This window comes from Pan troglodytes, chromosome 20 (assembly GCF_028858775.2).
Source record: "Pan troglodytes isolate AG18354 chromosome 20, NHGRI_mPanTro3-v2.0_pri, whole genome shotgun sequence".
NCBI lineage: Eukaryota > Metazoa > Chordata > Mammalia > Primates > Hominidae > Pan > Pan troglodytes.
This window is the reverse complement of record NC_072418.2, coordinates 52,584,669-52,610,896: the sequence shown is the minus strand read 5'-3', so window position 1 is coordinate 52,610,896 and position 26,228 is coordinate 52,584,669. Positions and strand designations below refer to the sequence as shown.

Sequence of the window (26,228 nt, the reverse complement as noted above, 5' to 3'; positions counted from 1 at the left end):
CCTCAGTTTCCCTCTCAGGACAGTGGATGAGATCACCCCAGCTTCACGGGGCTGCTGAAAAGAGAAGCCAACTCAATGGGGAACACAGATCCTGCTCTGGGAGCAATTCCAAGGCAGACACATGGCACCCAGGAGCCGAGCTGGGAAGATGCTGATCAGGTGGGGTCCGGCCCCTGCCTCCCTGTGAGCAGCTCACTCCCAGCCAGAGACTGTGCTAAGTGCTCCACCTGTGTCTTGTTCAATCATCACAACACCCACTACACAGATAAGAAAACTGAGGCCCAGGGGAGGCAGCTTCCCCAAGTCACAGTCTGGTCTCTGTCTCCCATCCTCAGCCTCCTGGGGGTCCCTCCCCAACCCTCTGGCAAATTTGTCTCCGAAAACAAAGGGTTAGAACCATGGGGCTCAGGGGTAATGTTTCATGAAATCTTTAATGAAATTGGGGAGAGGGGCACAAACAGAAGGGAGGGGCACTGGGGACAGGCTTGGGGGCAAGGGAGGTGGGCACGGGGCAGGGCAGGGCAGGGGGCTCTCCTCTCCCCTGCAGCAACCCTCCCCCAGTCATCCCACTGACGGGGGAGGGAGGTGGGGAGGTGGAGCCATAAATACGTCCAGAGTTTCAAAGAGGTGAGGGGCGAAGAGCTGGCCAGGGCTCTCAGAGAGGGGGCAGGGGCAGGCCCGGGCCACCCTTGTCCGGGGGCCCTGGCTCCTTGGGCGGCCGTGGGGGCCCTGGGGGGTCCCCTGGCTTGCGACCGTGCTTGCGGAAGTAGCGGTAGCGCTGGACGTAGGCCCGCACCAGGTTGCTCACCTTCACTGGGTTGATTTCCCCACTTTTGCTGTGGCAGATCTGGGGGGCCGGGGACAGTTGGAGTCACCACCAGGCTCCCGGGGCCCCATCCACCCAGGACTGTTGGGCGCAGCTTGGAACTGCGGTAGGAGGAGCTTCCCCAATAACCAGGCCAAAGTCCCTCTGTCCCCCTAGATGATGGGTGCCCCAGGGCCTGCGGAACAGGCCCAGGTGGCCTTGAGAAAATCCTGTCACCCTCCTCACCTCCCAGACTGACCTCCTCCCCGTCTCCCATCCGCGTCCACCTGTCTGCACACATCTGTCCCTCCAGCTCGTTCTCTCCCCAGCCTGTGTCTGCCCCTCTCTCCGGGTGCCCACCTTGTGGACGGCCTTCCTCAGGATGTCCTTGTACTCCTCCTTGGTGATGTCCTTCTTCTGATAGTACGGCTTGATGGCCAGCTTCACCTCCTCCACCGCCCGCTCCTGCGTGTGCAGCTTCTTCAGATACTGGTGGGGTGGCGACAGCGGGGGAAGACACAGCAAGGGCCAGTGAGTACCTGCGGAACCTCCACCTCCACTCGCCTCTGCTGCCAGCCTAACCTCTCTGGCCGTCCGGCTGCTCTCAGGCTGGGAGTCCTGCTGAGGGTCTGTCCCATGCGCCCTCTGCTGCAGGTGCCCGGGACCAAAGGCCAGGCCTGGGCCTCTGCATGTCACTGAACATCTCCTCCAGGCCGAACCCTGGGCTGCTCCAGGCCTGGCCGGGACCAGGACATGTGTGTCGCCTGCCCTCACAAAGTTCAGTCTGATGAGAAGACAGGCATTGGCCAAGAAATTGCAGCTGGTTTTGAATCAGACTCTAGAGGCGGGGCTGTAGAAAATTGCACAGGGCTTTTCACCGCGGGAGCGGGGAGGACTCAGTTTAGGTTTTTACAGTACTGCTCTGGTCACCCAGGGGATGGAGGGGGTGGCTAGGGGTGAGGGGCACTGGGGAGTGGGGGTGGGGACTGACCTTGAGCCCATTTGTATCAGAAGCCTGGTCTGCCACTCCCTGTCTCTGACCCCTGGGATGCTCAGCCAAACCTTTTTGTGGCTCCTTTTTTGTTTCTTTGTTTTTGAGACAGGGTCTCTCACTGTCATGCAGGCTGGAGTGCAGTGGCACAATCACTGCTCACTGTACCCCTGGTCTCCTGGGCTAAAGCGATCTTCCCACCTCAGCCTCCTGAATAGCTGGGACTAGATGTGCCACCCCCACGCCTGGCTAATTCTTGTACTTTTTGTGGCGACTGGGTCTCACTATGTTGCCCAAGCTGATCTTGAACTCCTGGGCTCAAGCGATTCACCCGCCTCGGCCTTGCGAAGTGTTGGAATTACAGGCATGAGTCACCGTGCCTGGCCACCTTTGTGGCTCATTTGTAAAACGGGGACAGCACCTATGGGCAGGACTACAGCGACACACATGGAGGACATGGCACAGGCTGGGTACAGAGCAAAGACTCAATCCAGGGGAGCTGTGCCTGTTCCAAGGGGGATGGCCATGGGATGAAAAGGGGAGGACGCAACAGGGACAGGGCAGAGAGCCTCCGAGGCAAGGCTCTTCCCGCCTGTGGCCAGCAAGCTAGGAGATCCCGCAGCCGCAGGCTCGGGGCAGCAGCTGCAGCCCTGGCCTCAGGCAGAATCCTTGCAAAAGCAGACAGGAAACCTCTAGCCAGAGAGCCTCGTGGGACCAGAGAAGAACAGGCCTTCTGCAGGCACAAGGGACAGTCCCTTGGCACCACCCTTGGAGAGGCTGCCCTCCCAAGCCAGGTGACTATCAAAGTAGGGGCAGGTAAACTGAGTCCTGGGAAGGGCAGGGCACCATGGCTAGCCGACTCCAGGAGCAACATCAGTGACACTGTCTGACGAGCTACTGAGCTGTTAGGGCAACTCTGTGGCCAGAAGAGACACAGGCTGCCCTGGAGGGACTTCTCAGGCTTGCCTGGCCCCACAGGATGTGGGTCTCTAGAGAGACGCTGCTCCCCAACACCCATCTCGGATGGGCAAAGCGGGGCAAAGGGCAGAGCACAGACCAGGGCAGAGCAAGGGCCACTGTAGACCAGGGGGTCCTCACCGTCCGAGTCCTGCAGCGCAAGGCACAAGCTACGGACAAGTGACCGACTAAACTGCAGCCCCGCCTCTGCGGCTCACACGGAATGTTTAATGGGGTTTATACAGCTTTATCTGGCACGGTACGCAGCTGTGTAAGGGTGGCCAACGTCACCGTCTGGCTATGGGCTACTAGACTGTAAGAAAACACATCTAGGCTGGGTGCAGTGGCTCATGCCTATAATCCCAGCACTTTGGGAGGCTGAGGTGGGAGAATCACCTGAGCTCAGGAGTTTGAGACCAGCCTGGGCAACATAGTGAGACCCCAACTCTACAAAAAATTAAGAAATGAGCTGGGCATGGTGGCGCGTGCCTGTAGTCCTAGCTACACAGGATGCTGACGTAGGAGGATCCCTTGAGCCCGAGAGATCAAGGCTGAGGCTACAGTGAGCTGTGACTGTGCCACTGCATGCCAGCTTGGGTGACAAAGCAAGACCCTGTCTCAAAAACAAACCAACCAAGGCCGGGCACGGTGGCTCACACCTGTAATCCCAGCACTTTGGGAGGCCGAGGCTGGCAGATCACCTGAGGTCAGGAGTCAAGACCGGCCTGGCCAACGTGGTGAAATCCCGTCTCTACTAAAAATACAAAAATTAGCTGGGTGTGGTGGCGGGTGCCTGTCATCCCAGCTACTCGGGAGGCTGAGGTAGGAGAATCACTCGAACCCTGGAGGCGGAGGCTGCAGTGAGACGAGATGGCACCACTGCACTCCAGACCGGGTGACAGAGCAAGACTCCATCTCAAAGAAAAACAAAAACAAAAACCCACATCTAGACCTGACCAAGAGAGAAACAGCCCCAGAGCCCAGGAGTAGGAGCCGGCCAGAGCAGCTGAGTAAGAACCTACATTACTGTCTGCCTGGCACCCATTCTCCCCCGCTTCATCTACAAACAGGTTCTTGAGTTTTCATTCGGAAACCACCCTCCCCCACTCACAGAGACGGAGACAGCGCGAGCAACAGATAATCAAGGGGTGGGCTGCAGCGTGGGGCGTCTCTTCCAGGGTGTGTATATGTGGTGTGTACGCACACAGCCCCACACACGCACAGAGGCGATTTTCCTTTGGACACGCCCAACGCATTTCCTGCTCACCCATTCCAGCAAAGTGGAGTTCCTTATGGTTCCATGACTTTGGTCTCTACGGCCCTGTCTCCCTGCCTCAGTCTCCCTTTCTCCTTGGGCCCCCGTGTCTCAGTTCCTGTCCATATTCTCTACAGAACTGTCAGCACCGCCCCACCTCTCCCCAGGCCAGCTCACCTTATCTGTGTCCCCACGGCCCTCAGAGCTGCTGCTGCCCTCTCTCTTGTCAGACGTGGCAGCCAGCCCGGTGGGGGTGGGGGGGGTCGAACCGCAGCCCCCCAGAGGGAGGCTGCCAGGAAGCAGGTAGCTGGAGGGGCCAGGGGGCAGACCCAAAGAGGTGGGCACAGGAGCTGGGGTCACCCCCAGACTTGAGGGTGGCTTTCTGTGGCTGAGGATCTGTGGGAAGAGGACAGAGGGGTGATGAGTAAAGGGAGGTGGAGGGGAAGAGGGGGCGTGCACCCCACTGTTCCCACGCTGACTTCCCCACAGCTGAGGCAACAGGCTCCTCTTCAGGCCGATACCTTGCCCCAGAGCTGCCAGGCCTGCGGTTCCTCTCCTAACCCGAGGCAATGGAAAAAAGAAGGGGTGGCAGGGACTCTCCCCCAGGGGAGCCCACCTGGTTGGTGGCCTGGATCAGCTCCTGGGCCTTCGCTCGGCTTGCCAGGTTGGCTTCTTCCATCTTGAAGAGAAGTGCAGTCACTGCAGGAGGCGGAGAGGTGACAACATGAAGATGGGAGAGGTGACAAGACAGGAGCTGGTGAACCTCACCTGGACACCTGCTGTCATCTCCTGCCCTTGGCCCCAGAACAGCCACAAAGTCTCACGCTCAGAACTGGGAAAAGGGGGCCTTGGCCAATGAGAGGACAGCCCATACCACGAATGTTCTTGGGACTCCAGGTGTGTGGGTGCGGGGTTGGCCAGGGTCACGCAGTGATGAGACAGTGGCAGGAGTGAGATTCTGCCTCCTGACCCGCTGTGGCCAGTCCCAACCTCTCTCCCCACCTCTGCAGTCTGGTAGAGGCAACCGCCATCCGTAAGGAATACGATGCCCTGCTCAAGCCATTCTTTCTGGTCCCTCTCTCCTACTCCCCGTCTAGGGGAATCCCAGAACCCAGCCCACCACTCCAGTCTGTGCTGGCCACCACCTGCTCTCACCGGCCCCTCTCTCCCAGTACACCCAGGCACCTAGAGCACCTAGAGCCTGGCTGGCCTTTACTCACCCCCACCCTCCCAGTCTATGTCCCTATAAACCTCTCCCTGCCAGGGCACCCCACTGCCTCTAAGTCTGTACCCTCCAGTCCCCATCCTGTCTCACCTGCCCCAGCACCACCCTCCCCCAGGGGACACTCACAGGCCAGGACGCCGCTGGTGGTGCAGTCCACACCAGCTGGCAGATTCCAGGGCATGGGCGGGGGCAGCGTGGGCAGCTGGGAGACACGGGAAGCTGGCCCGTCCTCCGCCCCCGAGTCACCGGCTGTGGACCCCGCGCTGGGGGCAGTGCTTGGGGCGGCTGCAGCAGTGCTGGTGGCCGTGGTGGTAGCAGGCTGCTGCTCCTCCTCCTCTTCCTCTTCCTCCTCCTCCTCCTCTTCCTCCTCCTCCTCCTCCGCCCCACCTCGGACCCCAGCCTCCTCAGTGGCCTCCTCGGGCAGGAAGGAGACCTCAGGTGTCTTGCAGCTGCTGTCCACAGTCTGCGAGTCCGGAGTGAGGGCAGGGGGTGGCGGGGCTGCCTTCGGGGGCGGGGTGCTAGGAACCTTGGCTGCCCGCTCCTCCCCGGACCAGGAAGTCTCCTCCGCCCCTTTGGTGCCTGCCGCCTGGCTGCAGCTATCCGCCTTGGACTTCTTCAGCGACACCTGGCCACCACTGCCCCCGCTGCCACCTCCGCTGCGGACCTTTTTCCTGGTCTTGGATGGCTTGGTCTTTCCCTTGGTCCCCTTGGTTTTCTTGGCCCCTGCCTTGGCCTTGACCTTGGTCTTTTTGGGCTTGGTGCTGCCCGGAGCTGCTTTGGCCATCTCAGTGGGGGCCCGCTCGTCAGGTTTGAGGAAGGGGGAGCGACTCTCGCGGTCACGGCTGAATTTGACGCCAATGGAGCCCAGGCCGGCTGACGCGGCATCCTTGGCCGGGGTGGTGCTGCTGACACCCTCGCGGATCAGCACCGCCACCTTGGACTGCAGCTTCACCTTCCGGGAAGAACAGGAGGACGACGAGGATGAAGAGCCTGAGCCGCTGCTGACTGGTGGCTTTGGCGGGGGCCCTGAGGAAGGCGCCGACTCCTTGGGGGGCCGGGCCTTCTTGGATGACCTGTCCCTGTCCCTATCTCTGTCCCTGTCCCGATCCCGGTCACCCCCGTCCAGCGCCTTCCGACGAGACCCCTTCTCCCGGGAAGAGGAGGAGGAGGAGGCGGCCCCCGAGCGGCGCCGATCCTTCTGGCTGCTCTTGCCGCCCCGCTCCTCGCCGCTCAGTCCCTCGGAGTCGTACAGGACCTCCCGCTTAGGTGAGGAGGCCGGAGCAGGAGAGGGTCCTCGGGGGTCGGACTTGTCAAGCCGGCCCACCGTGATGGTCCGCTTGATGGCGAAGAGGTCGTGGTCCGTGAGGTCCTGGATGGAGGGTGGCACGGCCCCCCGGCGACGGCTGTCGCGGTCACCACACGAGGTGGAGCCGGAGGGCGGCGGGGCGGGCGCCGGGGCCTTCTCGCTGCCATCCCCAGACCGCTTCTCACCCCGGGACCGCGACCGCTTCTTCTTCTTCTTGCTGCCGCCACCGTCCCGGTGTTTCCCGCGGTGCCGCTCGCGCCTCGAGGACGACGATGAGGAGGTGGCCGGGGGCGGGGAGGCGGAGCGCCGCCGCCGTCGCCGCTTCTCCCGGGACCGCGACCTGCGGCTGCCCCCGCGGCGGCGGTCGGTGCTGCGCGAGCGGCGGCGGGTGGAGCGGGAGCGGGAGCGGCGGCGGGCGGACGACGAGGCGTGGGAGCCGGGCTTGCGGTCCCGCGAGCGGTGTTTCTTGGAGTCCCAGGGCGAGGCCGGGGCGGGCGGCGCGGGCTGGGTGCCCGACGAGGACGAGGCGGCCTCCTTGGCCTCGCCGCTGCGCTTGCGTTCCCGCCTGGACTTCTTGCGCGTGGGCGGACCAGCAGCGGCGGCCGGGGCGGGCGCGGGCGCCGGGGAGGGCGAGCGCTGGCGGTAGCGCTCCCGCCGCTGGGTCAGGATCTTGCGACGCAGGTCCAGGCCGCCCCAGCGCGAGTCGGCGGCGGGCGGCGCGGGAGCCGGCTCCCCCAGGTCCACCTGCAGGGCGCCCTCGCCGTCCGACTCCGCATGCAGGGACAAGAAGTCGTCCCCCTCGGGGGCCCGGGGAGCGGGAGGCTGGGGAAGGGGCTGGGCCGTGGGGGTGGCCGAGGCGGCCGGTGGAGGCCGGGCGGCCCGGCCGCCGGGGCGGAAGAGGGACAGCGCCAGCCTGGGCTCCTCCTCCGGCTGGACGATCTCCCCTTCCTCGATCTCCGAGTCGCCGGGCGGCAGCAGGGGCGGCGGGAGGGCGGCTCCACCAGCGGTCACCACCTCCACCGAGACCTTGCCTTCCCGACAGGCCTCTGCCTCGGTCCCCACCACGAAGACCCGCCGGCGCATGGCTCCATCAGCCCGGGTGGAGTCCACCTGGGGCGGCGTTCCAGGGGCCGGAGTCGGCTGTGCGGGCTGCGGGTCCGGGCGGGGGCTCTCGTCACCTGGGAAGTCCTGGCTCAGGCTGTTGTCATCGTAGATGCCAGCCAGGGTCTCCGAGATGCGGCTGATGCTCTGGGACAGGCCTTCCTCCTCCTCCTCGTCTTCCTCTTCTTCTTCCTCTTCCTCCTCCTCTTCCTCCTCAGGTGAGGGGGTCCCGGCTGATGAGCTGGGGTTGGAGCCGGTGGGCTCGAAAGGGTCGTACTTTTGCTCCGGAGCAGGCGGTGGAGAGTAGGCCTCGTCGGTGGGGTGGAAGGGGTCATAGATATCGAATCGGGGGGCAGGTGGGGCTGGGGGTGCAGGGGGCGGTGGGGGTGGGGGAGGGGAAGGGGAGGAAGATGAGGGAGAAGGGGAAGGGGAGGAGGATGCAGAGGAGGGGGCAGGGGGTGGGGCAGGGCCCCCGTCTCCCGTGCCCAAGGTGAGGTGACGGGCACAGGTGGGCCTAGAGGAGTTCGACTGTGGAGAAACTGCAAAGGAACAGGGAGAGAGAGGCGGTCAGGGCCTTTGCCTCCCTCCTGGTGCCTGCTTGCTGGCCCAGCCGTGGACACTCCCTGGGCCACCAGGTCCTGCCCAGGAAGCCCCAAGTGCTTCACAGGAGCCAGCCGTAGGATGCTCCCAACAACTGCACACCATGGTTCTTAACCCAAAGGTCACAGGAGGAAACTGAGGCAGAGGGCTGCAGTATCCTCCCCAAGGGCACACAGAGAGGAGGCAGCAGTCAGGGTGTAAACTCAGTCAGTGCGGCCCCGAACCTGCACTCCCATATCCTGAGACAGCACTGGCCTGACCCTGGGCAATGTACCCTGGCCTTGAAACTAGGAACTATCTTGACCAGTGCTGGCGACCCATCCCAGGAGGAGGTGGAGGCTGCAGTGAGCTATGACCACAACACCACACTCCATCCTGGGTGGAGAAGAAACAGGAAAACAGGCTGCAGGGGGAGAGCTGGGATTCAAACCTAAGTCCCCCTCCAAGACAAAAACAAGCTCCGGCCTGCTGCGCCAGCTGCCTCTTGTGGGAGTTTCTCCCGTTTGGTAGAGGGTGAGATTCCAGTGCAGAGCCAGGAAATGGCAGAGCTGGGGAGCCCAGGAAGGCTGGTCTTCACCTCAAGCTCTTCACTCTGTGCTGAGTCCCCACCCAAGGAATTACATCTGCTCAGGACTCAGAGACACCACTGATCAGTGACAGTGGCAATGACAAAGGTTTGCCTCTTCCTCCAAACCAGGCATGGTGCTTCGTATGTCACCTCATTCACCCCCGAAGAGCCCGCTGCACTGTGCTAAGTACTACAGTCATGATGCCACAGTCACACGATGGAGATGGCTGACAGAGGCCACACCACAGGCAAGGATGCCAGCAGAGTGGTGTGAGGACAGTGCCAGGGAAGGAGAGGGGTCAAGAGGGCAGCACCAGAGCCACCCCTTGATCCAGGGGCTGGCCCTCACCAGCCACGTGACCACAGGCAAGTGGATCAATGTGTCTTACTTCAGTTTCCTCATCTATAAAATGGGGGTATGTTCATTCATCCAACACCCTTTATGGCCGGGTGGGGTGGCTCATGCCTGTAATCCCAGAACTTTGGGAGGCCGAGGTGGATGGATCACCTGAGGTTGGGAGTTCGAGACCAGCCTGACCAACATGGAGAAAGCCCATCTCTACTAAAAATACCAAATTAGCCGGGTGTGGTGGCACATGCCTGTAATCCCAACTACTCGGGAGGCTGAGGCAGGAGAATCACTCGAAACCGGGAGGCAGAGGTTGCAGTGAGCCGAGATCGCACCACTGCACTCCAACCTGGGCAACAAGAGCAAAACTTCATCTCAAAAACAAACAAGAAAAATATCAATGAGTGGAGTGTACGGTCCCTCAGCTGCCAAGGGCTTAGGGGAAGATGAAGCAGGGGTGATGATGACAGCATTTACTTCCCAGGATAAGCGGAGGAATAGATGAGTGCGCAGAAAGAGCCAGGCTGCACCTGCTGCTGGGTGAGGACAGTCTGAGCCTCAGCTTTTCCTAGCCTCATTGCTATTCCCAGCACCTTAAGCACAAAATACTCTCCACAGACTAGAGCGCTCTGCAAATACGCGAGATCCACAGATTTATATAAATTTCTGTATGGGATAGGATTATGGGTGAACTTTCTTTTCTTTTTAAAGCTACCTGGAATAAGCAAAGAAAACATAACCTCAGAGTTCCCCTGAAAACAACTACTATTAGCTTCCGGATACACCCTTATCACTCTTAAGGCCCAGGGGTCAAATCCAGCATACCACCTGTTTTCCTAAATCAAGTTTTAGGGGAACGTTGCCTGACCCATTTGTTTACTTATCCTCTGCAGCTTCTGATTTTTTTTTTTTTTTTTTTTTTTTTTTTTTTGAGAGGGAGTCTCACTCTGTTACCCAGGCTGGAGTGCAGTGGCACGATCTCAGCTCACTGCAACCTCCATCTCCTGAGTTCAAGCGATTCTCCTGCCTCAGCCTCCCGAGTAGCTGGGACTAGAGGCGTGTGCCACCATGCCCAGCTAATTTTTGTATTTTTAATGGAGACAGGGTTTCACCATGTTGGCCAGGATGGTCTCAATCTCTTGACCTCATGATCCGCTCACATTGGCCTCCCAAAGTGCTGGGATTACAGGCGTGAGCCACCATGCCCAGCCCTACAGCTTCTGATTTTAAAGAAATTGAAACACTTTTGTGGGCCCCTAAGAATGTCATAAGTCCTAGGTACCATATCGCTGTACTTAATGGATAAATCATTTCCAGCTGTTAAAAAAAAAAGGGGGGTGTGTGTGGCAGGCATGGTGGCTCATGCCTGTGATCTCAGCAGTTTGAGAGGCCAAGGCAGGAGGACTGCTTGAGCTCTGGAGTTTAAGACCAGCCTGGGCAACATATCAAGACCTCATCTCTATTAAAATTTTTAAAAAAATAAAAAATAAAGGCTGGGCGTGGTGGCTGACGCCCATAATCCCAGCAGTTTGGGAGGTTGAGGCAGGCGGATCACTTCAGGTCAGGAGTTTGAGACCAGCCTGGCCAACACAGTGAAACCCCACCTCTACTAAAAATACAAAAATTAGCTCAATGTGGTAGCACGCGCACCTATAATCCCTGCTACTCAGGAGGCTGAGGCAGGAGAGAATCACTTGAACCCGGGAGACGGAGGTTGCAGAGAGACTAGACCCCACTACTGCACTCCGGCCTAGGTGACACAGCAAGACTCCATCTCAAAAAAAGAAAAAAAAAAAAACTAGCCAGGCATGGTGGCATGCACCTGTAGTCCCAGCTACTCCAGAGACTGAGACAACAGGATAACTTGAGCCCGGGAATTTGAGGCTGCAGTGAGCTGTGACTGTGCCACTGCACTCTAGCCTGGGGGACGCAGTGAGACCCTGTCTCAAAAAAAACAAGGTAGCAGGGCACAGTGGCTCACGCCTGTAATCCCAGCACTGTGGGAGGCTGAGGCGGGTGGATCACTTGAGGTCAAGAGATCAAGGCCATCCTGGCCAGCATGGTGAAACCCCATCTCTACTAAAACTACGAAAATTAGCTGGGTGTGGTGGCACGCACCTTGTAGTCCCAGCTACTCAGGAGGCTGAGGCAGGAGAATCGCTTGTACTCGGGAAGTGGAGGTTGCAGTGAGCTGAGATTATGCCACTGCACTCCAGCCTGGGCGACACAGCGAAACAAGGTAAACAAGGTAAACATGACCTGGCACAGAGTGGTGTGCCTGCTCTACCACAGAACTGGTGCTCACGGCTCACAGCTGGTGCCCATAGCTGACTGCACCTTCTTCTCCTCTCCCTCCAACCCCTCCTCCAAATACAGATGTTCACGTAGAAGGAAGGCCTAAACCCAGGGTTCTCAACAGAGTCCAGGGCTCAGCAGCATGTATTGTTTAAAATGAAAATTCCCAGGTCCCACCCCAGACCTGCAGAATCAGAACTCCTGGGAGTGGGCCCAGTGATGTGCATAGTAACAAGTCCTCCTTGCAACTGAGATGTGCGTTCGCGTTTGGTCTAAAGGGCTCACAGGGTTACCGTTGTGTGTGGGGTTGGAGGAAGAGATTCCTCCTTGGGCAGCGCACATCTCGGACATCAAAAACTTGGGCTTCAGACTCAGACACACCAGGGCTCAAGACCCAGGCACCCCACGGAGCATCTGGCTGTGCGCCCTTGGGCAAGTGCCTGCCCTTTTTCAGGCTGTCTGCTTCTCTGAAGATAGAGATTCGAAGAGTCCCCCTCCTGGGGAGATGAACGCCCAGTGCAGTGACACTAATACTTAGCGTGCCGAAACCAGTTGTCACACACGCTGACCACTCCCACATAGCCCCAGCACATCAGTTTTTACTTTATGTACATCTGTATGCGCCTACAGCCTTAATCACGTCTAATACGAAGAGAAGGGAAAGGTTTTGTCTAAATAACATGATCACCGCTACCATCACTACCAAAAACAGCCGATCCCCACACAACTCCACGACCACCTGCCCAGCTCCGCCCTGGCCCCACATACCCGTTTTGCCCATCCTCCAGGCCCTGAGACGGGGCAGCAGGCTGGGCACAGGCAGAGGGATGGGATCTCTGTCCCCGATTCGGACCTCAGCCACCAGCTCCAGCATGTCCTCACTTCTGCAAGGCGGAAGGGGTGGGTGAGCCTCAGGGGTGCTTCTGGTTCTCACGCTGAGGCCTCTCCCACTCCAGCTGCCCAGCTACTCACTCGCCAGGCCGCAGGTCCAGGCGGCTGGGAACCCAGGTATCCGGGGGATCCAGGACACTCACCAGCCCTGCGAGGAAGCTGTCCGTGGCCATGTCCAACACCTGGAAGAGGCCAGAGAGGCTCTACGCCGTCCCTGGTCACATGAAGACTGGCAAATCCTGCTTCCCCACTCCCTAACCTCTCAGGAACCCAGACATCTAAGATCCCCAAGAAAACTGAGGATCTAATTCCTATAGCCTGACTGCCATCAACACTCAAAGCTCAGGCCCACAGATCAGGCCCCCAGACTCTCCAACATTGCCCCTGGTCAGCATCGCAGAGCCAGGAGTCCAGGTCCCCAAACCCCATTCCCCCAGACTCAGGCCCCCATCCCTTCCTCCCTGATACCCGTGAGTCAGGCCCCCAGCCCCCTCTTCTTACTCACAGTAGCCGTGTCAGTGCCCCCTGATTCCTGGGAACGGGGCTCTGACCGTGGACTCCGGCAGCGCCGCCATCGAAGGCCATGACACCGAGAGCCATCTGATGAGAGATTTGCATGGGGGATTGGACACAGGGGACTTGCTGCAGAGACTTGCGGGGTAGAGGAAAGAGGAGCTTGATCTAGTTCCTGACAGCGGAACCAGCCTCCCGCATGCTCTCCAGGCCTCCATGCGCCGCCTCCCAGGAGGACTTCCCAGCACCCACTTCAGAGGCTCCGACGCTCAGCCATTCGTCCTCCTGTCTGCCCTCAGACACCTCAACCTGGCATTCAGGCCTTGCTGGGATCCAGTCCCCACAGACCTCTCCTGCCTCCCCCCACCCCACTCACACCCTCCTGCATGCCAGCCCCAAGGAAGCCCAGCGCAGCCCCTCGCCGCTGCACCCGTGCTGTAGGCCTGCTGCAGCTGATCAGGCTTCCCTCTAATCCTAGGTCCTTAGACTCTTCTAGGTCCTTAGAGAGCCGTTCACTGTCCCTGCTCTGGGAAGGTGCCCTGACGCGTCTCCCACCATGCTAGCTCAAGTGGGCCTCCTGCCCTCTCCCAGCACTGTGCCTGTCTCCCTTCCACTGCACACTAGGCCCTTCCAAGGCAGCTACAGGGTGTCTGCCCACTTTTGGCTCCCCATGCCAGCACAAGGGTGGCACCCAGGAGGCTTCAGAAAAGCTTGTATGAATGACATTAGGATAAAGAATGCAGAGAGGGGGCAGGGGCTAAAAGGAACCGGAAGCCGCCATACCTTTATCATTGGGCAGGTCCCCCTGCAGGGAGCTTCCCACAGCCTGCTGGATGGCTCGCTGGGGAAGGGGGGAAGAACCAACCGTCAGAGGACCCAGGCAGATGCTTTGCAACCTCTGCCCCTTGGGAGACAGACATCCCAGACACTGACAGCCAGACTCAAGTGCTTCATGGGAGCCAAGAGTCCAGCGCCCCTGCCTCAGGCCCCGGAGTCAGGCCCCTGGAGTGTGGATGCCCAGCTCCTCCATCCCTCAGTGCCAGGAGCCCAGCAGCCTCACCAGGATAAAGGCAGAAGGAGAAAGCGTGGGGTCTCTGTCTGGCGGACCATCGCCCCGATCCTCGCCCGACTCCTCTGTCTTCCCTCGAGACTCATCTTCTTCCTCCATGGTCACCTGGGGGTCCAGGGGGGAGAGTTTGGAGTGGAGGTCCCGGGAGAAAGGATGGAAGTAGAGGATAGACATGAAGACCTCAAGGGCCCCACACTATCTCCCTCAGCATCCCCTCTGGCACCCCTCCTCTCCACCACCTCCTCCCACTCCACCCTGTGCTTGGGTGTGCACTGGACCCAGCACAGACACCCCAGGGACTAGGACCAATTCTCTTCCTTTTTTTCTGGGTTTCAGGTGCCTCTTATGTCAAAGGGAGGCCTCCCTGGCCTCCGCTTTTAACATCTCACTCCTCAATTCCCGCAGCTTCCCCAACAACCTATCCAAACTTCAAGACCTCATTCCCTGGCCTCCTAAGAGGCAAAGCCAACACCAAGGTTTTTTGTGTGTGCTGCACTGTGATTTCAAAGGGTGTGTTCCACAGTCCTATAAACCCACCTTTCCCAAGGCCAATGTGCTGGGCAATATTCAACACCATGCCTTAAACACCACACAGCTTCCTAGAGCATCAACTGTCCTCGATGGTGAGGACCACCCCCAAATTGTATTTATACACCTAAGTTGGAAACTTCATTGAGTGATCTGCAAAACCAGTATGCCATTTTTAAAATGAAAACGCTAAACTTCAGAAAGACATGCCGAAGGAAAACTTCACAGGAGGCATTTACCTATCGCCATCTGCACAAAGCCTTTGCAATGTCATGGAAATTCTTTGATATGATTCCCCAGTCAGGCAGTTGAAAGATCATCCATCAAACAGGTGGATGTCTTGATTAGGGCTTCAGAAAAATATGAATATTTCAGCTGTAAGCTTCCCCATGACTGTCAAATCTGCTACTCATAAGACAATATCCAATCTCAAAATTCCTAGAAAGCTTCAAAATCCCTAACCCACAACTCAGTATGCTTAATTGTAAATGCACGAAATAGGAGCATCTATCTCAGAGAACGGCTGTGAATATTCAAAGCCTGACTTCTGCCACACATTTAGAGCACCTCAAGTGCTCAATACGGATGAACAGGAATGACACTATTAGCCCTTAACGCCCAGGTTTCCCCTACATCTGTCTCCTCGCTTCCCCCACAGCATGCCTGCAAAGACAAGACCCTGGTCCTGTTCTAGATCCCATATAGATTTTCAAACCATGCCAAGCCTCCATATTCAGCCTCCCAGCTCCACCTAATTCCTAACTTCCTAAGACACACCCAACCCTGATAGTCTATTACATCCCAGCCTCTTTCACCAATACTCAATAAGCTCAGCCCCAGTTCCTGGCCCTGGAACTGCTCTCCAGCACCTCCCGGGGAAGCACATGCTACCTACAACAGTGACTGTCACATATCAGAAGCTTAATCAACATCTGCTAACTACAGGCTGAGGGATCCCCAAACCCTCTGCAGTATACAAAGATGCTTGCTTGCTCATTTAGAAAGCACCAGGCTTCGCAGACACACCCTCAGCTACTGAGATCTTCTGAACAGAAGAATGCTCTGCAGATACTGCTAGGTCCTGTCTGGATCAGTGGTTTCCCCAACAACAGGGTCATATACCAGTTTAGTGCTTCACAAATAGCTTGTTTTAAAAAGTAAATAGAACAAAATAGTTCTTCGCAACACAGCACAAGTAGTAAGTGGAAATATCAATTCGTGGAAGGTGAGTTAATGTTAATACATTATGTTATATAATGTTAAATACATTATGACTGTCTGTACCAGGTCTCAGTGAAAAAATGTATCTTAATGCAGATCACGGTCAACATGGCCCAGGTTTCCCCTTGAAAAGCACTGTAACAGTGGGTCTAGATGACCCTCCAGACTCTTCCAGACTAATGTAGATTAATTCTAACTCTCTCAATAACCCCCAGGGTAATGCAGAATCTTAAAACATTTTTCATTTGAATTACTGTCTGAAGGGCAAGTATATCTAAGCTGGGCAAAATTTCCTCATTCTCTTTCCGTATTATTATTCGCCACAAGCTGCTCTGACCACAAAGGCATTTGCTCCAGGCATCAAAACTGCATTCCTGCAGTCACATTAAAGCCATCTAGATGGTTCCAGGTCCTTCTAACTGCCCCCAGCCTCCTGTCACCCATTATTAGACACTACCCATACCTTGGAGACCCCAGACCCTCAGTACATCTCAATATTTGGCGCCCTTCCCTGGTGGGCATAACCCAACCCCCTAGGGGGCCCTAAATGACTTCTTAGCCCTTGAACGCTTCTTCTAGGCCTGATAAATGGCCCCAGACTTATGCAGACCAGTTGCATCCTCAGGCCAGCCCATGCAGACACTTTCCAGCCCTAAAAGACATACCCCAGGCGCTCTAGATGGCTCTGAAGATACTCTTCAGGTCTTGCAGACCCTCCTTCACCCCTGGGACATATCTCAAGATCTCAAGATGGCCCCAGAACCCTCTAACCAGACCCTAGCCTCCGGTCAGCCCATAAACACAATCTACAGTGTCTACAGACACGATCCAGGCCAGCTGTGTGATGGAGGGCAGGCCTTAGGCTCGGTGTAGGCCCAGAGACGCCCCAAGTCCTCTCGGAGACGCCCCATAGACGCCCCCAGGAACCCACGGATGCGTCCCGGGGCCCTGAGAAGGCCCCCCTCTCGGCGCCAGGTTTCGCCGCAGCTGCCGGGCCCGAGACCGCCCCGAGAAGCCCTCCAGGACCCGTGGCTTGTGGGGAGGACCCCGGGACAACTAGCGACCCAACTCCGCCCCGCCCACCCCAATAGGCCCGAGCCCCGCGGCCCGGACTGCCGCCGCCATCTTACCCCGCCGCTCGGGCTGCGGCTCCGGCCCCGGCGCGGGGCGGGGCGGGCTGGGGCGGGGTCGTGAGCAAAGGAGGAGAGAGGCGGAGCTAAAGCGCCGCCGAGCTTGCCGGGATTTCAAGTACCGAGCACGGCGACGTGAAGGCCGGCGGGAAGGCAACCGGACTCGGTTTCCCAGAAGCCAATGGGACACATGGGGGCGGGGTCCGCGCGATGCACGCCGGGAGGTGTAGTCCGCGCACCGCCTCTGTCGCGCGGGGACAGCTAATGGGGTGAGAGGTGAAGTGGGCGGGGCCGCGGTAGCCCGCGATGACGCCCCACAGTGCCCTGCGCGCGCGCGGAAAGGGTGGCGGAACAGGAGGTGACGTAAGAGGCGCCAGGCAGAACAGACGCAAGGGAATTGTAGTCCGGCGGAGTGAGCACGACTTGCTGGATGTTGTGCTGCCCACATTCTGGGGCTCTCAGAATCCAGATCCTCTAGGCCCCCCTAAATTTAGAACCAGACGGGATGCAGTGGCGCACACCGTAGTCCCACTCGGGAGACTGAGGCGGAAGGATCGGTTGAGCCTAGAAGTTAGAAGCCAGCCTAGGCAATATAGGGAGGCCCCGCCTCTAAAAAAATAAAAATAGGCCAGGCGCGGTGGCTCACGTCTGTAATCCCAGCACTTTGGGAGGCCGAAGCAGGCGGATCATCTGATATCAGGAGTTCAAGACCAGCCTGACCAACATGGTGAAACCCAGTCTCTACTAAAAATACAAAAATTAGCCGGGCGTGGTGGCTAACGCCTGTAATCCCAGCTACTCGGGAGGCTGAGGTAGGAGAATCGCTTGAACCCGGGAAGCGGAGGTTGCAGTGGGCCAAGATCGCGCCATTGCACTCCAGCATGGGCTACAAGACGGAAACTCCGTTTCAAAAATAAACAAATAAAAATAAACTTAGAACCTAGAAGCCCGACCCCATAGCCGCCTCATTCAGTACAGGGAGGTCTGAATTCCGAATCCTCTCACTCAGAGCAGTGTCCAGACTCCTATTTCCCTCCTCCCTCCGACTCAGGAGTCTGATTCTTCCTTCCTCGGATCCAAGAGTCGGTCTCCCAGACTAGTCCTGGTCTCAAGCTCTCACATACGAATTCGGGTCCCCCCAAGCCAGTGCCCTCGCTCGGATCCAGAATCCTGGGTCCCCAGCCTCTCCAATCCCTGGACCTAAGAGTCCAGGCCCCCGGCTCCCTCCTTTACCGAACCTAGTACTAAGGAACCTGTCTACCTTCCTCCCTGACACCCTCCTCCCCAGGACCCAGGAGTCCACATCTCCAGCCCCATTTTCTCCTAAGGACCCAGGAGTCTGGGCCCTCTGCTTCCTTCTCCTTCAAGACCCAGAAATCCTGGCCCCAGGCTCTTCATGACCCAGGCATCCCTACTTGGGCGAGCTGGCTCATGGATTAGGAATGCAGTGATCTCACGGCCCCTCCCTGCCCCGTTACCCTGCTGTCCCCCTCTAGGGCCCCACTCTCCTCCCAGTCTGTCTTCCGCTTGGCTGGGACAGCGGGAACCGGAAGCCTGGGTCCCTTAGCGGGCGGAGACTCTAGCTTCTAACCCAGACGCCCGGGTCGAAAGCTTGGCTAGGATCCCAGGAGGGAGGTGGAGCTACTCCTCAAAACCTGCTGCTTCCTCGGAGCGCCCTATATACGGCCGCGCGCGCGAGTCGACGAGCTCCGCCTACCATACTAAGGCCTCGGAGACGATGCCCCAAGCAGCAGTGTCACAGGGGTCCTTATTTGCATAGCCCCTCCCCTGAGGAACTTTCCGCCCCGTCTGCTGAAAGAATAAATTCTTATTAGCATAGCCACGCCCACAGACCGCCCTCCCGCTGAGAGCGCGTGGCGCCGCTCAGGGCAAGCACAGGTTTCTCATTAGCATAGCCCCGCCTCATTCGGAATTCCCCTTCGCAGCGAACGCCGTTCCCTTTCCCTTATTAACATAGCTCCTCCCTTTCTTTGGCCCGTCCCCCTCCTTAAGTGTCCGGAGACGCGAGCCCTCCTTGCCAGAGCTCATGTTTATGCAGTAGCCTCATTAGCGTAGCCCGCCTCCCGGGTCCCGCCCGGCTCCCCCGCAGGCGGTAGCGAAGGCAGCAGCAGCGGTGGCGACATGAGCAGCGGGGCGGCGTCCGGGACAGGGCGGGGGCGGCCCCGGGGCGGGGGACCTGGGCCCGGGGACCCCCCGCCCAGCGAGACACACAAGCTGGTGGTCGTGGGCGGCGGCGGCGTGGGCAAGAGCGCGCTGACCATCCAGTTCATCCAGGTAGTGGGCCCTCACCCGGGAGGGTGTCCCCCGGGACCCAGAACTGAGCCCTTGGGGGGATCCCCGAGACCCCTTTTCCTCCTTGACCCATCACTGAGACCCTCCTATAAGGCCCTCTAATCTTAAAAGATCCCCACGGATTGTAACCTAAACTCTTGGAGAGCCTCCATCCCCTGCACGGGGGACCTTTCCTTCTGCACTCGCATCCCGAGACCCACCATTCCCTCTCCCAGTGCCTAAGACCCCGCTTACCTGCTGACCTGGCTTTGAGCACCTCCTGGGAGCATGCTAAATACAAAATACTCACCCCATTCGGACCCTAAGCACTCCCAGGACCCCCACCACGCCCTCGGTGCCACCTTCCACCACCCTGAGCCCTATCTCCCCCAAATCCCAGTCCCCAACTTCCCCTCTAAGCCATTGAGAGCCTTCCTGGAAGAATGCCAGTGCCCAGCACCTTTGAGATTCCACCACGTTCGATTCTTTTTTTTTTTTTTTTTTTTTTTGAGACAGAGTCTCACTCACTCTGTCGCCCAGGCTGGAGTGTGGTGGAGTGCAGTGGTGCGATCTTGGCTCACTGCAACCTCTGCCTCCTGGATTCAAGCAATTCTCCTGCCTCAGCCTCCCGAGTAGCTGAGACTACAGGCGAGTGCCACCATGCCTGGCTAATTTTTGTATTTTTTAGTAGAGACGGGGTTTCACCATATTGGACTGGTCTTGAACTCCTGACCTCGTGATCGGCCTGCCTTGGACTCCCAAAGCGCTGGGATTACAGGCATGAGCCACTGTGCCCGGCCCCACGTTTGATTCTTAGCCCCTTCCATGACCGCCCCCAGAATCTAGAAATTCTACCCAGACCCTGGCCCTGAGACTCTTCTGGGACTACCCAGTCCTAAGAGAGTCCTGCTCTCCCACCCGAGATTTAAAAAGAGATCCTGCCCCTTGGCCATTCCAGAAATCTCCAAGACCCCAAGTCCTGACAATCCCCCATTCCCGGAGGCCCAAACCTCCACTCTCCCACCCCACCCCCAAGGAAAACCAGCCCCTCCTGCATCCCACGCTTTCTCCACTGCAACTCCCTGAGCCCCTCTCAGAAACCCTGAATAGCTCTCAAATCATCTCCATGGAAGAAGCCCCCAGATTCTTGGCACCCCCAGAAAGATCTACTCCTTGGGAGTTTCTCTGACCCCATAAATGAACTCAATGTTTCTAAGACTGTATATACTATAACCTCCCAAAACCCCTGAGCCACCTCCGGGCTGGCTCCCAGTTCTCAGCCCTGAGCTTCTCACGCTGTGCTCTGAGGTCACGCCCCTAACTAGCCCCAGAACCACAATCCCTCCCAGGGCTTGGTCCTTACAGCCTCCCTCCAGGACAAGCCCCTCACCAAGCACCCCTCTAACCGACAGATGCAGCCTTCAGACCCCTAGCCTCCACATCACCCCCTTTCCTGAAATTCCACCCCAGCCCGGGAAACGTCCTCCCCATTCCTGAGGGAGGTCCTCCCAGCTTCAAAGAAATCCTAGAAAAGTGTCTTGGCCTGACATGCTACCGCCAGAGGCCCCGGGGCCCCAGGACACCCCCCTCACCCCCACCAAGAGACCCCTTCAAGGGCCTGGGAGGGAGCCCTGCTTGTGTAGAGAAAGGCCCCAGCCCTGGGCCCCTTGCACCCAGAGGCAGTCCCAGAGCTGGCCAAAGGCCTGGCTGGCAGCGGGCAGGACCCAGGCAGGAAGGGAGGGGCCGGGGCCCGAGGGTGGGGCAGCCTCTCCGCAGCCGGATTGGAACCGGGACCTTCCCCTGGGAGGAGACGCTGGAGGCCGCCTGAGCAGGAGGAGGAGACGGGGGAGGAGGAGACGGGGGAGGAGGAAGAGAGGGAGGAAGCAGAAGAGGAGGGAGAGATATAAACAGGCAGTCTGGACAACAACGCCTCCGATAACTGATACATTCAATATTCAATGGGGATTTGCTCCGAATCTTGCCAGTGCTGGATGGAGTGTAGTGCTGTTCTTAGCCTCCTTTTTCAAATGAGGAAACTGAGGCTCAGAGAGGGGAAGTGATTTGTTCAGTGTCACACAGCTAGGATGTAATCACGATGTGGGACATGTACCTTATACCAGAAAGAGAGGACCAGGAGTGACTCAGAGAGAAGAAGACTGGTAGGAGGGGTGGGGGGCAGGGAAAGGGGGGCAGGGGAGCAGCTACCCAAAGAGAAGGGGACAGAGACCCAGAGAGAGAGAGTAATAGAGACTCAGAGAGACAGAGGGGACAGAGACCCAGAGAAAAGGGGGCAGAGACCCAGCAACAAGGACAGACATCTGGAGAGAGAGAGAAGGACAGGGCAGGGCGCAGTGGCTCACACCTGTAATCCCAGCACTTTGGGAGACCCAGGCGGGCGGATCACCTGAGGTCAGGAGTTCGAGACCAGCCTGACCAACACAGCCTGACCAACACATCTCTACTAAAAATACAAAATTAGCCAGGTGTGGTGGCGCATGCCTGTAATCCCAGCTACTTGGGAGGCTGAGGCAGGAGAATCTCTTGAACCCAGGAGGCGGAGGTTGCAGTGAGCCGAGATCTCGCCATTGCACTCCAGCCTGTGCAACAAGAGCGAAACTCCGTCTCAAAAAAAAAAAAAAAAAAGATTCAGAGAGACAGAGGGGACAGAGACCCAGAGAAAAGGGGGCAGAGACCCAGCAACAGGGACAGACATTTAGAGAGAGAGGGACAGAGACTGAGAGAGGCATCCCAAGGGCAGGGCTTTGTCCTGTCTGCCGGGGCACTGCAGTAACTATCCTCTCCCCACCCCGCCAGTCCTACTTCGTGTCTGACTACGACCCCACTATTGAGGACTCCTACACGAAGATCTGCAGTGTGGATGGCATCCCAGCCCGGCTGGACAGTGAGGGCGGCAAGGATGGATGATGGATGGGGGTGGTGTCAGTGGGGGCTGAGGGCTCTTGGGGGTGACTGGGGGGAGCCTGGTCCCCACGATGGCCCCTCTGTCTCTGCAGTCCTGGACACCGCGGGCCAGGAAGAGTTCGGGGCCATGAGAGAGCAGTACATGCGTGCTGGCCACGGCTTCCTGCTGGTGTTCGCCATTAACGACCGGCAGAGGTGACAGGGGTTGCTGGTGGCGGAGCAGTGGGTGGGTGTGGGGAGGACCTGGGCTCTGCAGCTGGCTGGACCTCATGCCTCTGGCTTCACTCGCAGTTTCAACGAGGTGGGCAAGCTCTTCACGCAGATTCTGCGGGTCAAGGACCGCGACGACTTCCCCGTTGTGTTGGTCGGGAACAAGGCAGATCTGGAGTCACAGCGCCAGGTTCGGGACACCCCTCTTTCTGGGGACCCCATCTCAGTCTGGGAGGCTCCTTCCAGCACACCTGTCCCCCATCAGCATCCTCCTCTGTTCCTGCAGTGCTGCGACTGCCACTGTCACACAGCTCACCTAGATGGGTTACCCCCAAACTGGACCTTCAGGGTCCCCGGCATCACCGAGCAGAGGGCCTAGCATGCAAGTGTCCTCAGGAGAGGCTGCTGGACGGAACAAAGGACATTCACCCCCCGTCTGCCAGCTCTCTTTGCCCCTTCCTCGCGTTCCTCCCTTCCAGCCAACCTCCCACCAGCCCCAGCACCTCCCCTGCTCATGGCCGGCCCCCTCCATGGCTCCCCAGTTCCTCCCCAGGTGCCAGATGCCCCGCACAGTTGGGCCCCTCCTTTCCCTGCTCCCATCACTTCCCCCACAACAATGATTTCCACACAGAACTCATCCATCTGGCGAAGGCTTTGGGGATTTCCAGGCTTTGGGGTTCCGCCGGCCTCTGCCGGGAACACCCTGACTTCCCTGCCTGCCCACTCCTGGTTATCTAAGGCATAGCAGGGCAAGTGCCCACGAAGCCTGCCATCCCTTACTTAGAAGACACCAAGCCCCTGCGGCATCTCCCTCCATAATCTCTCAGGAGCTCTTCCTCTTTGAGTTCTCACAGTGGGTCACCTCTCCTAGAGTATCCAGCCTGCCTGTCTGTCTCTCTGGCTGCGGTCACCCTGAGTGCAGGGACCTGACTCCCCCGTGTCCCCCGTACCCCCAGGTCCCCCGATCAGAAGCCTCTGCCTTCGGCGCCTCCCACCACGTGGCCTACTTTGAGGCCTCGGCCAAACTGCGTCTCAACGTGGACGAGGCTTTTGAGCAGCTGGTGCGGGCCGTCCGGTGAGCCAAGTCCCCTTCCTGTCGTCCTTGTCCCCAGCCCTTCCACTCCAAACTCACTGGCGTTTTCCCACAGGAAATACCAGGAACAAGAGCTCCCACCGAGCCCTCCCAGTGCCCCCAGGAAGAAGGGCGGGGGCTGCCCCTGCGTCCTCCTGTAGCCCAGGCAAGAGAGAAGCAACCACCACAAGCTCTCGGGACTAGCTTCCTTCGCACCTTGCTGTGTGACCTGAGGCCCTCACTGAGCCTCAGTTTCCTCATCTGGGTCTCCCAGGACACATCACATACCCACCCTTACTTCCTGGCCTCTTCTGGGCTACTGCCACTGTGTGCCTTCTGCCAATGCCTCCTGTCCCCACCTAAGCCTGGTGGGGGTGAGGGGCTCCGGGTCACTGCTGTATATAACTCCCCTCCCCCAGAAAAATAAATGTCACTGCCAACGTCAGGAGGTGCTTTCTAAAAAGGTAATGAGGGTCGGGCACTGTGGCTCACTCCTGTAATCGCAGCATTTTGGGAGGCCAATGCGGGAGGATCACTTGAGTCCAGGAGTTTTTGACCAGCCTGGGCAGCATAGCGAGACCCCCATCTCTTAAAAAAAAGTGTGGGGGAATGAACTCAGGGAAGGTGAACGAATTCAGGGCACACATGTTCTAAGGCCTCCCTCCACCTAGAACCCTCGCATCTAGAACCTATTGCTTGGGGAGGAGCAGAAGAAGTTTATAAAGCACAACCAAGTGCCTAGACCCCCCACTTTCCCTTCAACAGGGCGATTCTACCCTTTTCTGTTTTTGTGTGTGTGTGTTTTTTTTTCTGAGATGGAGTCTCACTCTGTAGCCAGGCTAGAGTGCAGTGGTGTGATCTCAGCTCACTGCAACCTCCGCCTCTTGGGTTCATGCCATTCTCTTGCCTCAGCCTCCCAAGTAGCTGGGACTACAGGCGCATGCCACCACGCCCCCAGCTAATTTTTTTTTGTATTTTTAGTAGAGGCGGGGTTTTACCATGTTAGCCAGGATGGTCTCAATCTCTTGACCTTATGGGTATTTTCTTGGGATAAACTTTGAACATCTGATGAAGGAATTTTTTTTTCCTAGAAAGTTATAGAATGCGCTCTTCAATATGGTAGGCAGAAGCTACATGTGGCTATTTAAATTAAAATTAAATAAAATTTGGCTGGATGCAGTGGGTTATGCCTGTAATCCCAGCATTTTGGGAGGCTGAGGTGGGCAGATCGCTTAATCTCAGGAGTTTGAGACCAGCCTGGGCAATAAAGTGAGACCCCCGCCCCGCCCCCATCTCTACCCAAAATACAAAAATTAGCTGGGTGTGGTGGCACATGCCTGTAGTCCCAGCTACTCAGGAGGCTGAGGTAGGAGGATCGCTTGAGCCTGGGAGACAGAAATTGCAGTGAGCCAAGGTGATGCCACTGTACTCCAGCCTGGGCGACAGCAAGACTGTCTCAAAAAATAAATAAATAAATAATAAAAAAATTAAAATAAAGGCCAGGCGCGGTGGCTCACACCTGTAATCCCAGCACTTTGGGAGGCCCACGCGGATGGATCACCTGAGGTCGGGAGTTCAAGACCAACCTGACCAACATGGTGAAACCCTGTCTCTATTAAAAATACAAAAATTAGCCGGGCGCATTGGTGGGCGCCTGTAATCCCAGCTTCTCAGGAGGCTGAGACATGAGAATAGCTTGAACTCGGGAGGCGGAGGTTGCAGTGAGCCGAGATTGTGCCATTGCACTCTAGCCTGTGCAACAGAGCGAGACTCCGTCTCAAATACAACAACAACAACAAAATAAAAAATATTTTAATAAAACTTAGTTCCTCAGTCAAATCAACATTTCAAGACCTCAGTTGTCACATGTGGCTACTTTTTTTTTTTTTAGACAAGAGTCTCGCTCTGTCACCCAGGCTGGAGTGCAGTGGCAGGATCTCCAGTTGCTGCAACCTCTGTTTCCTGGGCTTAAGTGATTCTCCTGCCTCAACCTCCTGAGTACCTGGGACTACAGGCGCATGCCACCATGCCCGGCTAATTTTTGTATTTTTGGTAGAGACGGGGTTTCGCCACGTTGGCCAGACTGGTCTGGAACTCCTGGCCTCAAGTGATCTGCCCACCTCGGCCTCCCAAAGGGCTGGGATTACAGGCGTGAGCCACCGCACCCAGCCTCTAGTGGCTATCTTAATAGATAGGGCAAATAGACAACATTCCTATCATTGCTGAGTGGGCTATTGGATAATGCTTTCTAGAACATTCCAATAGAACATTCTAGGACATTGGAGACAGGCAGCAACTCAGCTGGGTGTGGTAGCTCACGCTTGTAAGCCCAGTACTTTGGGAGACCGAAATGGGTGGATCACTTGAGGCCAGGAGTTTGAGACCAGCCTGGGCAAGAGCTAGACTCTGTCTACAAAAATAGAGACAGGGAGCAACTGCTACAAACCCTGCCTGTCCCACTCTCACCTTCAATGTATATCGAGAAGGGACAGGTGGGTGGAATGGTGTCCAAGCAGCTGTCTGGCAAGTCCTCATTTTCAGAAAGTTCCCAGTAGCACTGACATCTGAATCTAAACACTTAATCCAATTTGGGGTCAGTGTGGACATCCCCCATCCAACCCCCTATTCTGTCCTGGGAGAAGCAGAAGTGTTGGGTGTCTTAAGGCCACAGTGGGTAAATGGATGACACACTTCAGTCTGGATACCCAAAGCCCATCTGTGTCCTAGGAACACTTCGTTTTTTACATTTTATTTATTTATTTGAGACAGGGTGTCACTGTGTTGCCCAGGCTGGAGTGCAGTCGCGTGATCACAACTCTGTAGCCTCAACCTCCTGGGCTCAAGCAATCCTCCTGCCTCAGCCTCCCAAGTAGCTGGGACTACGAGTGCACACTTGGCTAATTTTTCATTTTGTTGTAGAGATGGGGT

At 57.6% G+C, this 26,228-nt stretch overlaps 2 protein-coding genes across 7 annotated transcripts; one reads left to right on the top strand and one right to left on the bottom strand.

Annotated features, from left to right (window-relative positions):
* Positions 1–412: 412 nt before the first annotated feature.
* On the bottom strand, positions 413–18,546 carry SCAF1 (SR-related CTD associated factor 1). Of its 6 annotated transcripts, none has more exons than XM_063802079.1 (11): positions 18,522–18,546; positions 13,917–14,030; positions 13,640–13,697; positions 12,849–12,994; positions 12,425–12,525; positions 12,221–12,336; positions 5,360–8,179; positions 4,625–4,707; positions 4,186–4,404; positions 1,166–1,294; positions 413–847 (listed from the first exon to the last, which is right to left on the bottom strand). In XM_063802079.1, the coding sequence occupies exons 1-11, from the start codon at positions 18,522–18,524 to the stop codon at positions 656–658; spliced, it is 3,981 nt and encodes a 1,326-aa protein (XP_063658149.1). In that variant the 5' UTR covers positions 18,525–18,546; the 3' UTR covers positions 413–655. The 6 variants fall into 6 exon arrangements, with proteins under 6 accessions (XP_063658149.1, XP_054528764.1, XP_024207335.2 ...); XM_054672789.2 differs by having other exon boundaries at positions 12,849–12,943; XM_024351567.3 differs by lacking the exon at positions 18,522–18,546 and adding an exon at positions 16,805–16,933 and having other exon boundaries at positions 12,849–12,943.
* Positions 18,547–18,898: 352 nt separating this feature from the next.
* Positions 18,899–23,745, top strand: RRAS (RAS related). The gene is made up of 6 exons (XM_524339.8): positions 18,899–19,099; positions 21,911–21,998; positions 22,111–22,213; positions 22,310–22,418; positions 23,185–23,303; positions 23,377–23,745. The coding sequence occupies exons 1-6, from the start codon at positions 18,947–18,949 to the stop codon at positions 23,459–23,461; spliced, it is 657 nt and encodes a 218-aa protein (XP_524339.2). The 5' UTR covers positions 18,899–18,946; the 3' UTR covers positions 23,462–23,745.
* Positions 23,746–26,228: the final 2,483 nt, after the last annotated feature.

What these genes read in the sequence shown, in the direction of transcription:
- SCAF1 (XM_063802079.1), bottom strand. An exon ending in TGATCCAGGCCACCAACCAG is followed by an intron (nt 4,405 to 4,624) that starts GTGGGCTCCCCT and finishes CTCTTCCCACAG; the next exon opens with ATCCTCAGCCACAGAAAGCC. An exon ending in GCCGTGGGGACACAGATAAG is followed by an intron (nt 1,295 to 4,185) that starts GTGAGCTGGCCT and finishes CCACCCCACCAG; the next exon opens with TATCTGAAGAAGCTGCACAC.
- RRAS (XM_524339.8), top strand. Translation starts at nt 18,947, where the DNA reads ATGAGCAGCGGGGCGGCGTCCGGGACAGGGCGGGGGCGGCCCCGGGGC. An exon ending in TGACCATCCAGTTCATCCAG is followed by an intron (nt 19,100 to 21,910) that starts GTAGTGGGCCCT and finishes CCACCCCGCCAG; the next exon opens with TCCTACTTCGTGTCTGACTA. An exon ending in ATCTGGAGTCACAGCGCCAG is followed by an intron (nt 22,419 to 23,184) that starts GTTCGGGACACC and finishes CCGTACCCCCAG; the next exon opens with GTCCCCCGATCAGAAGCCTC.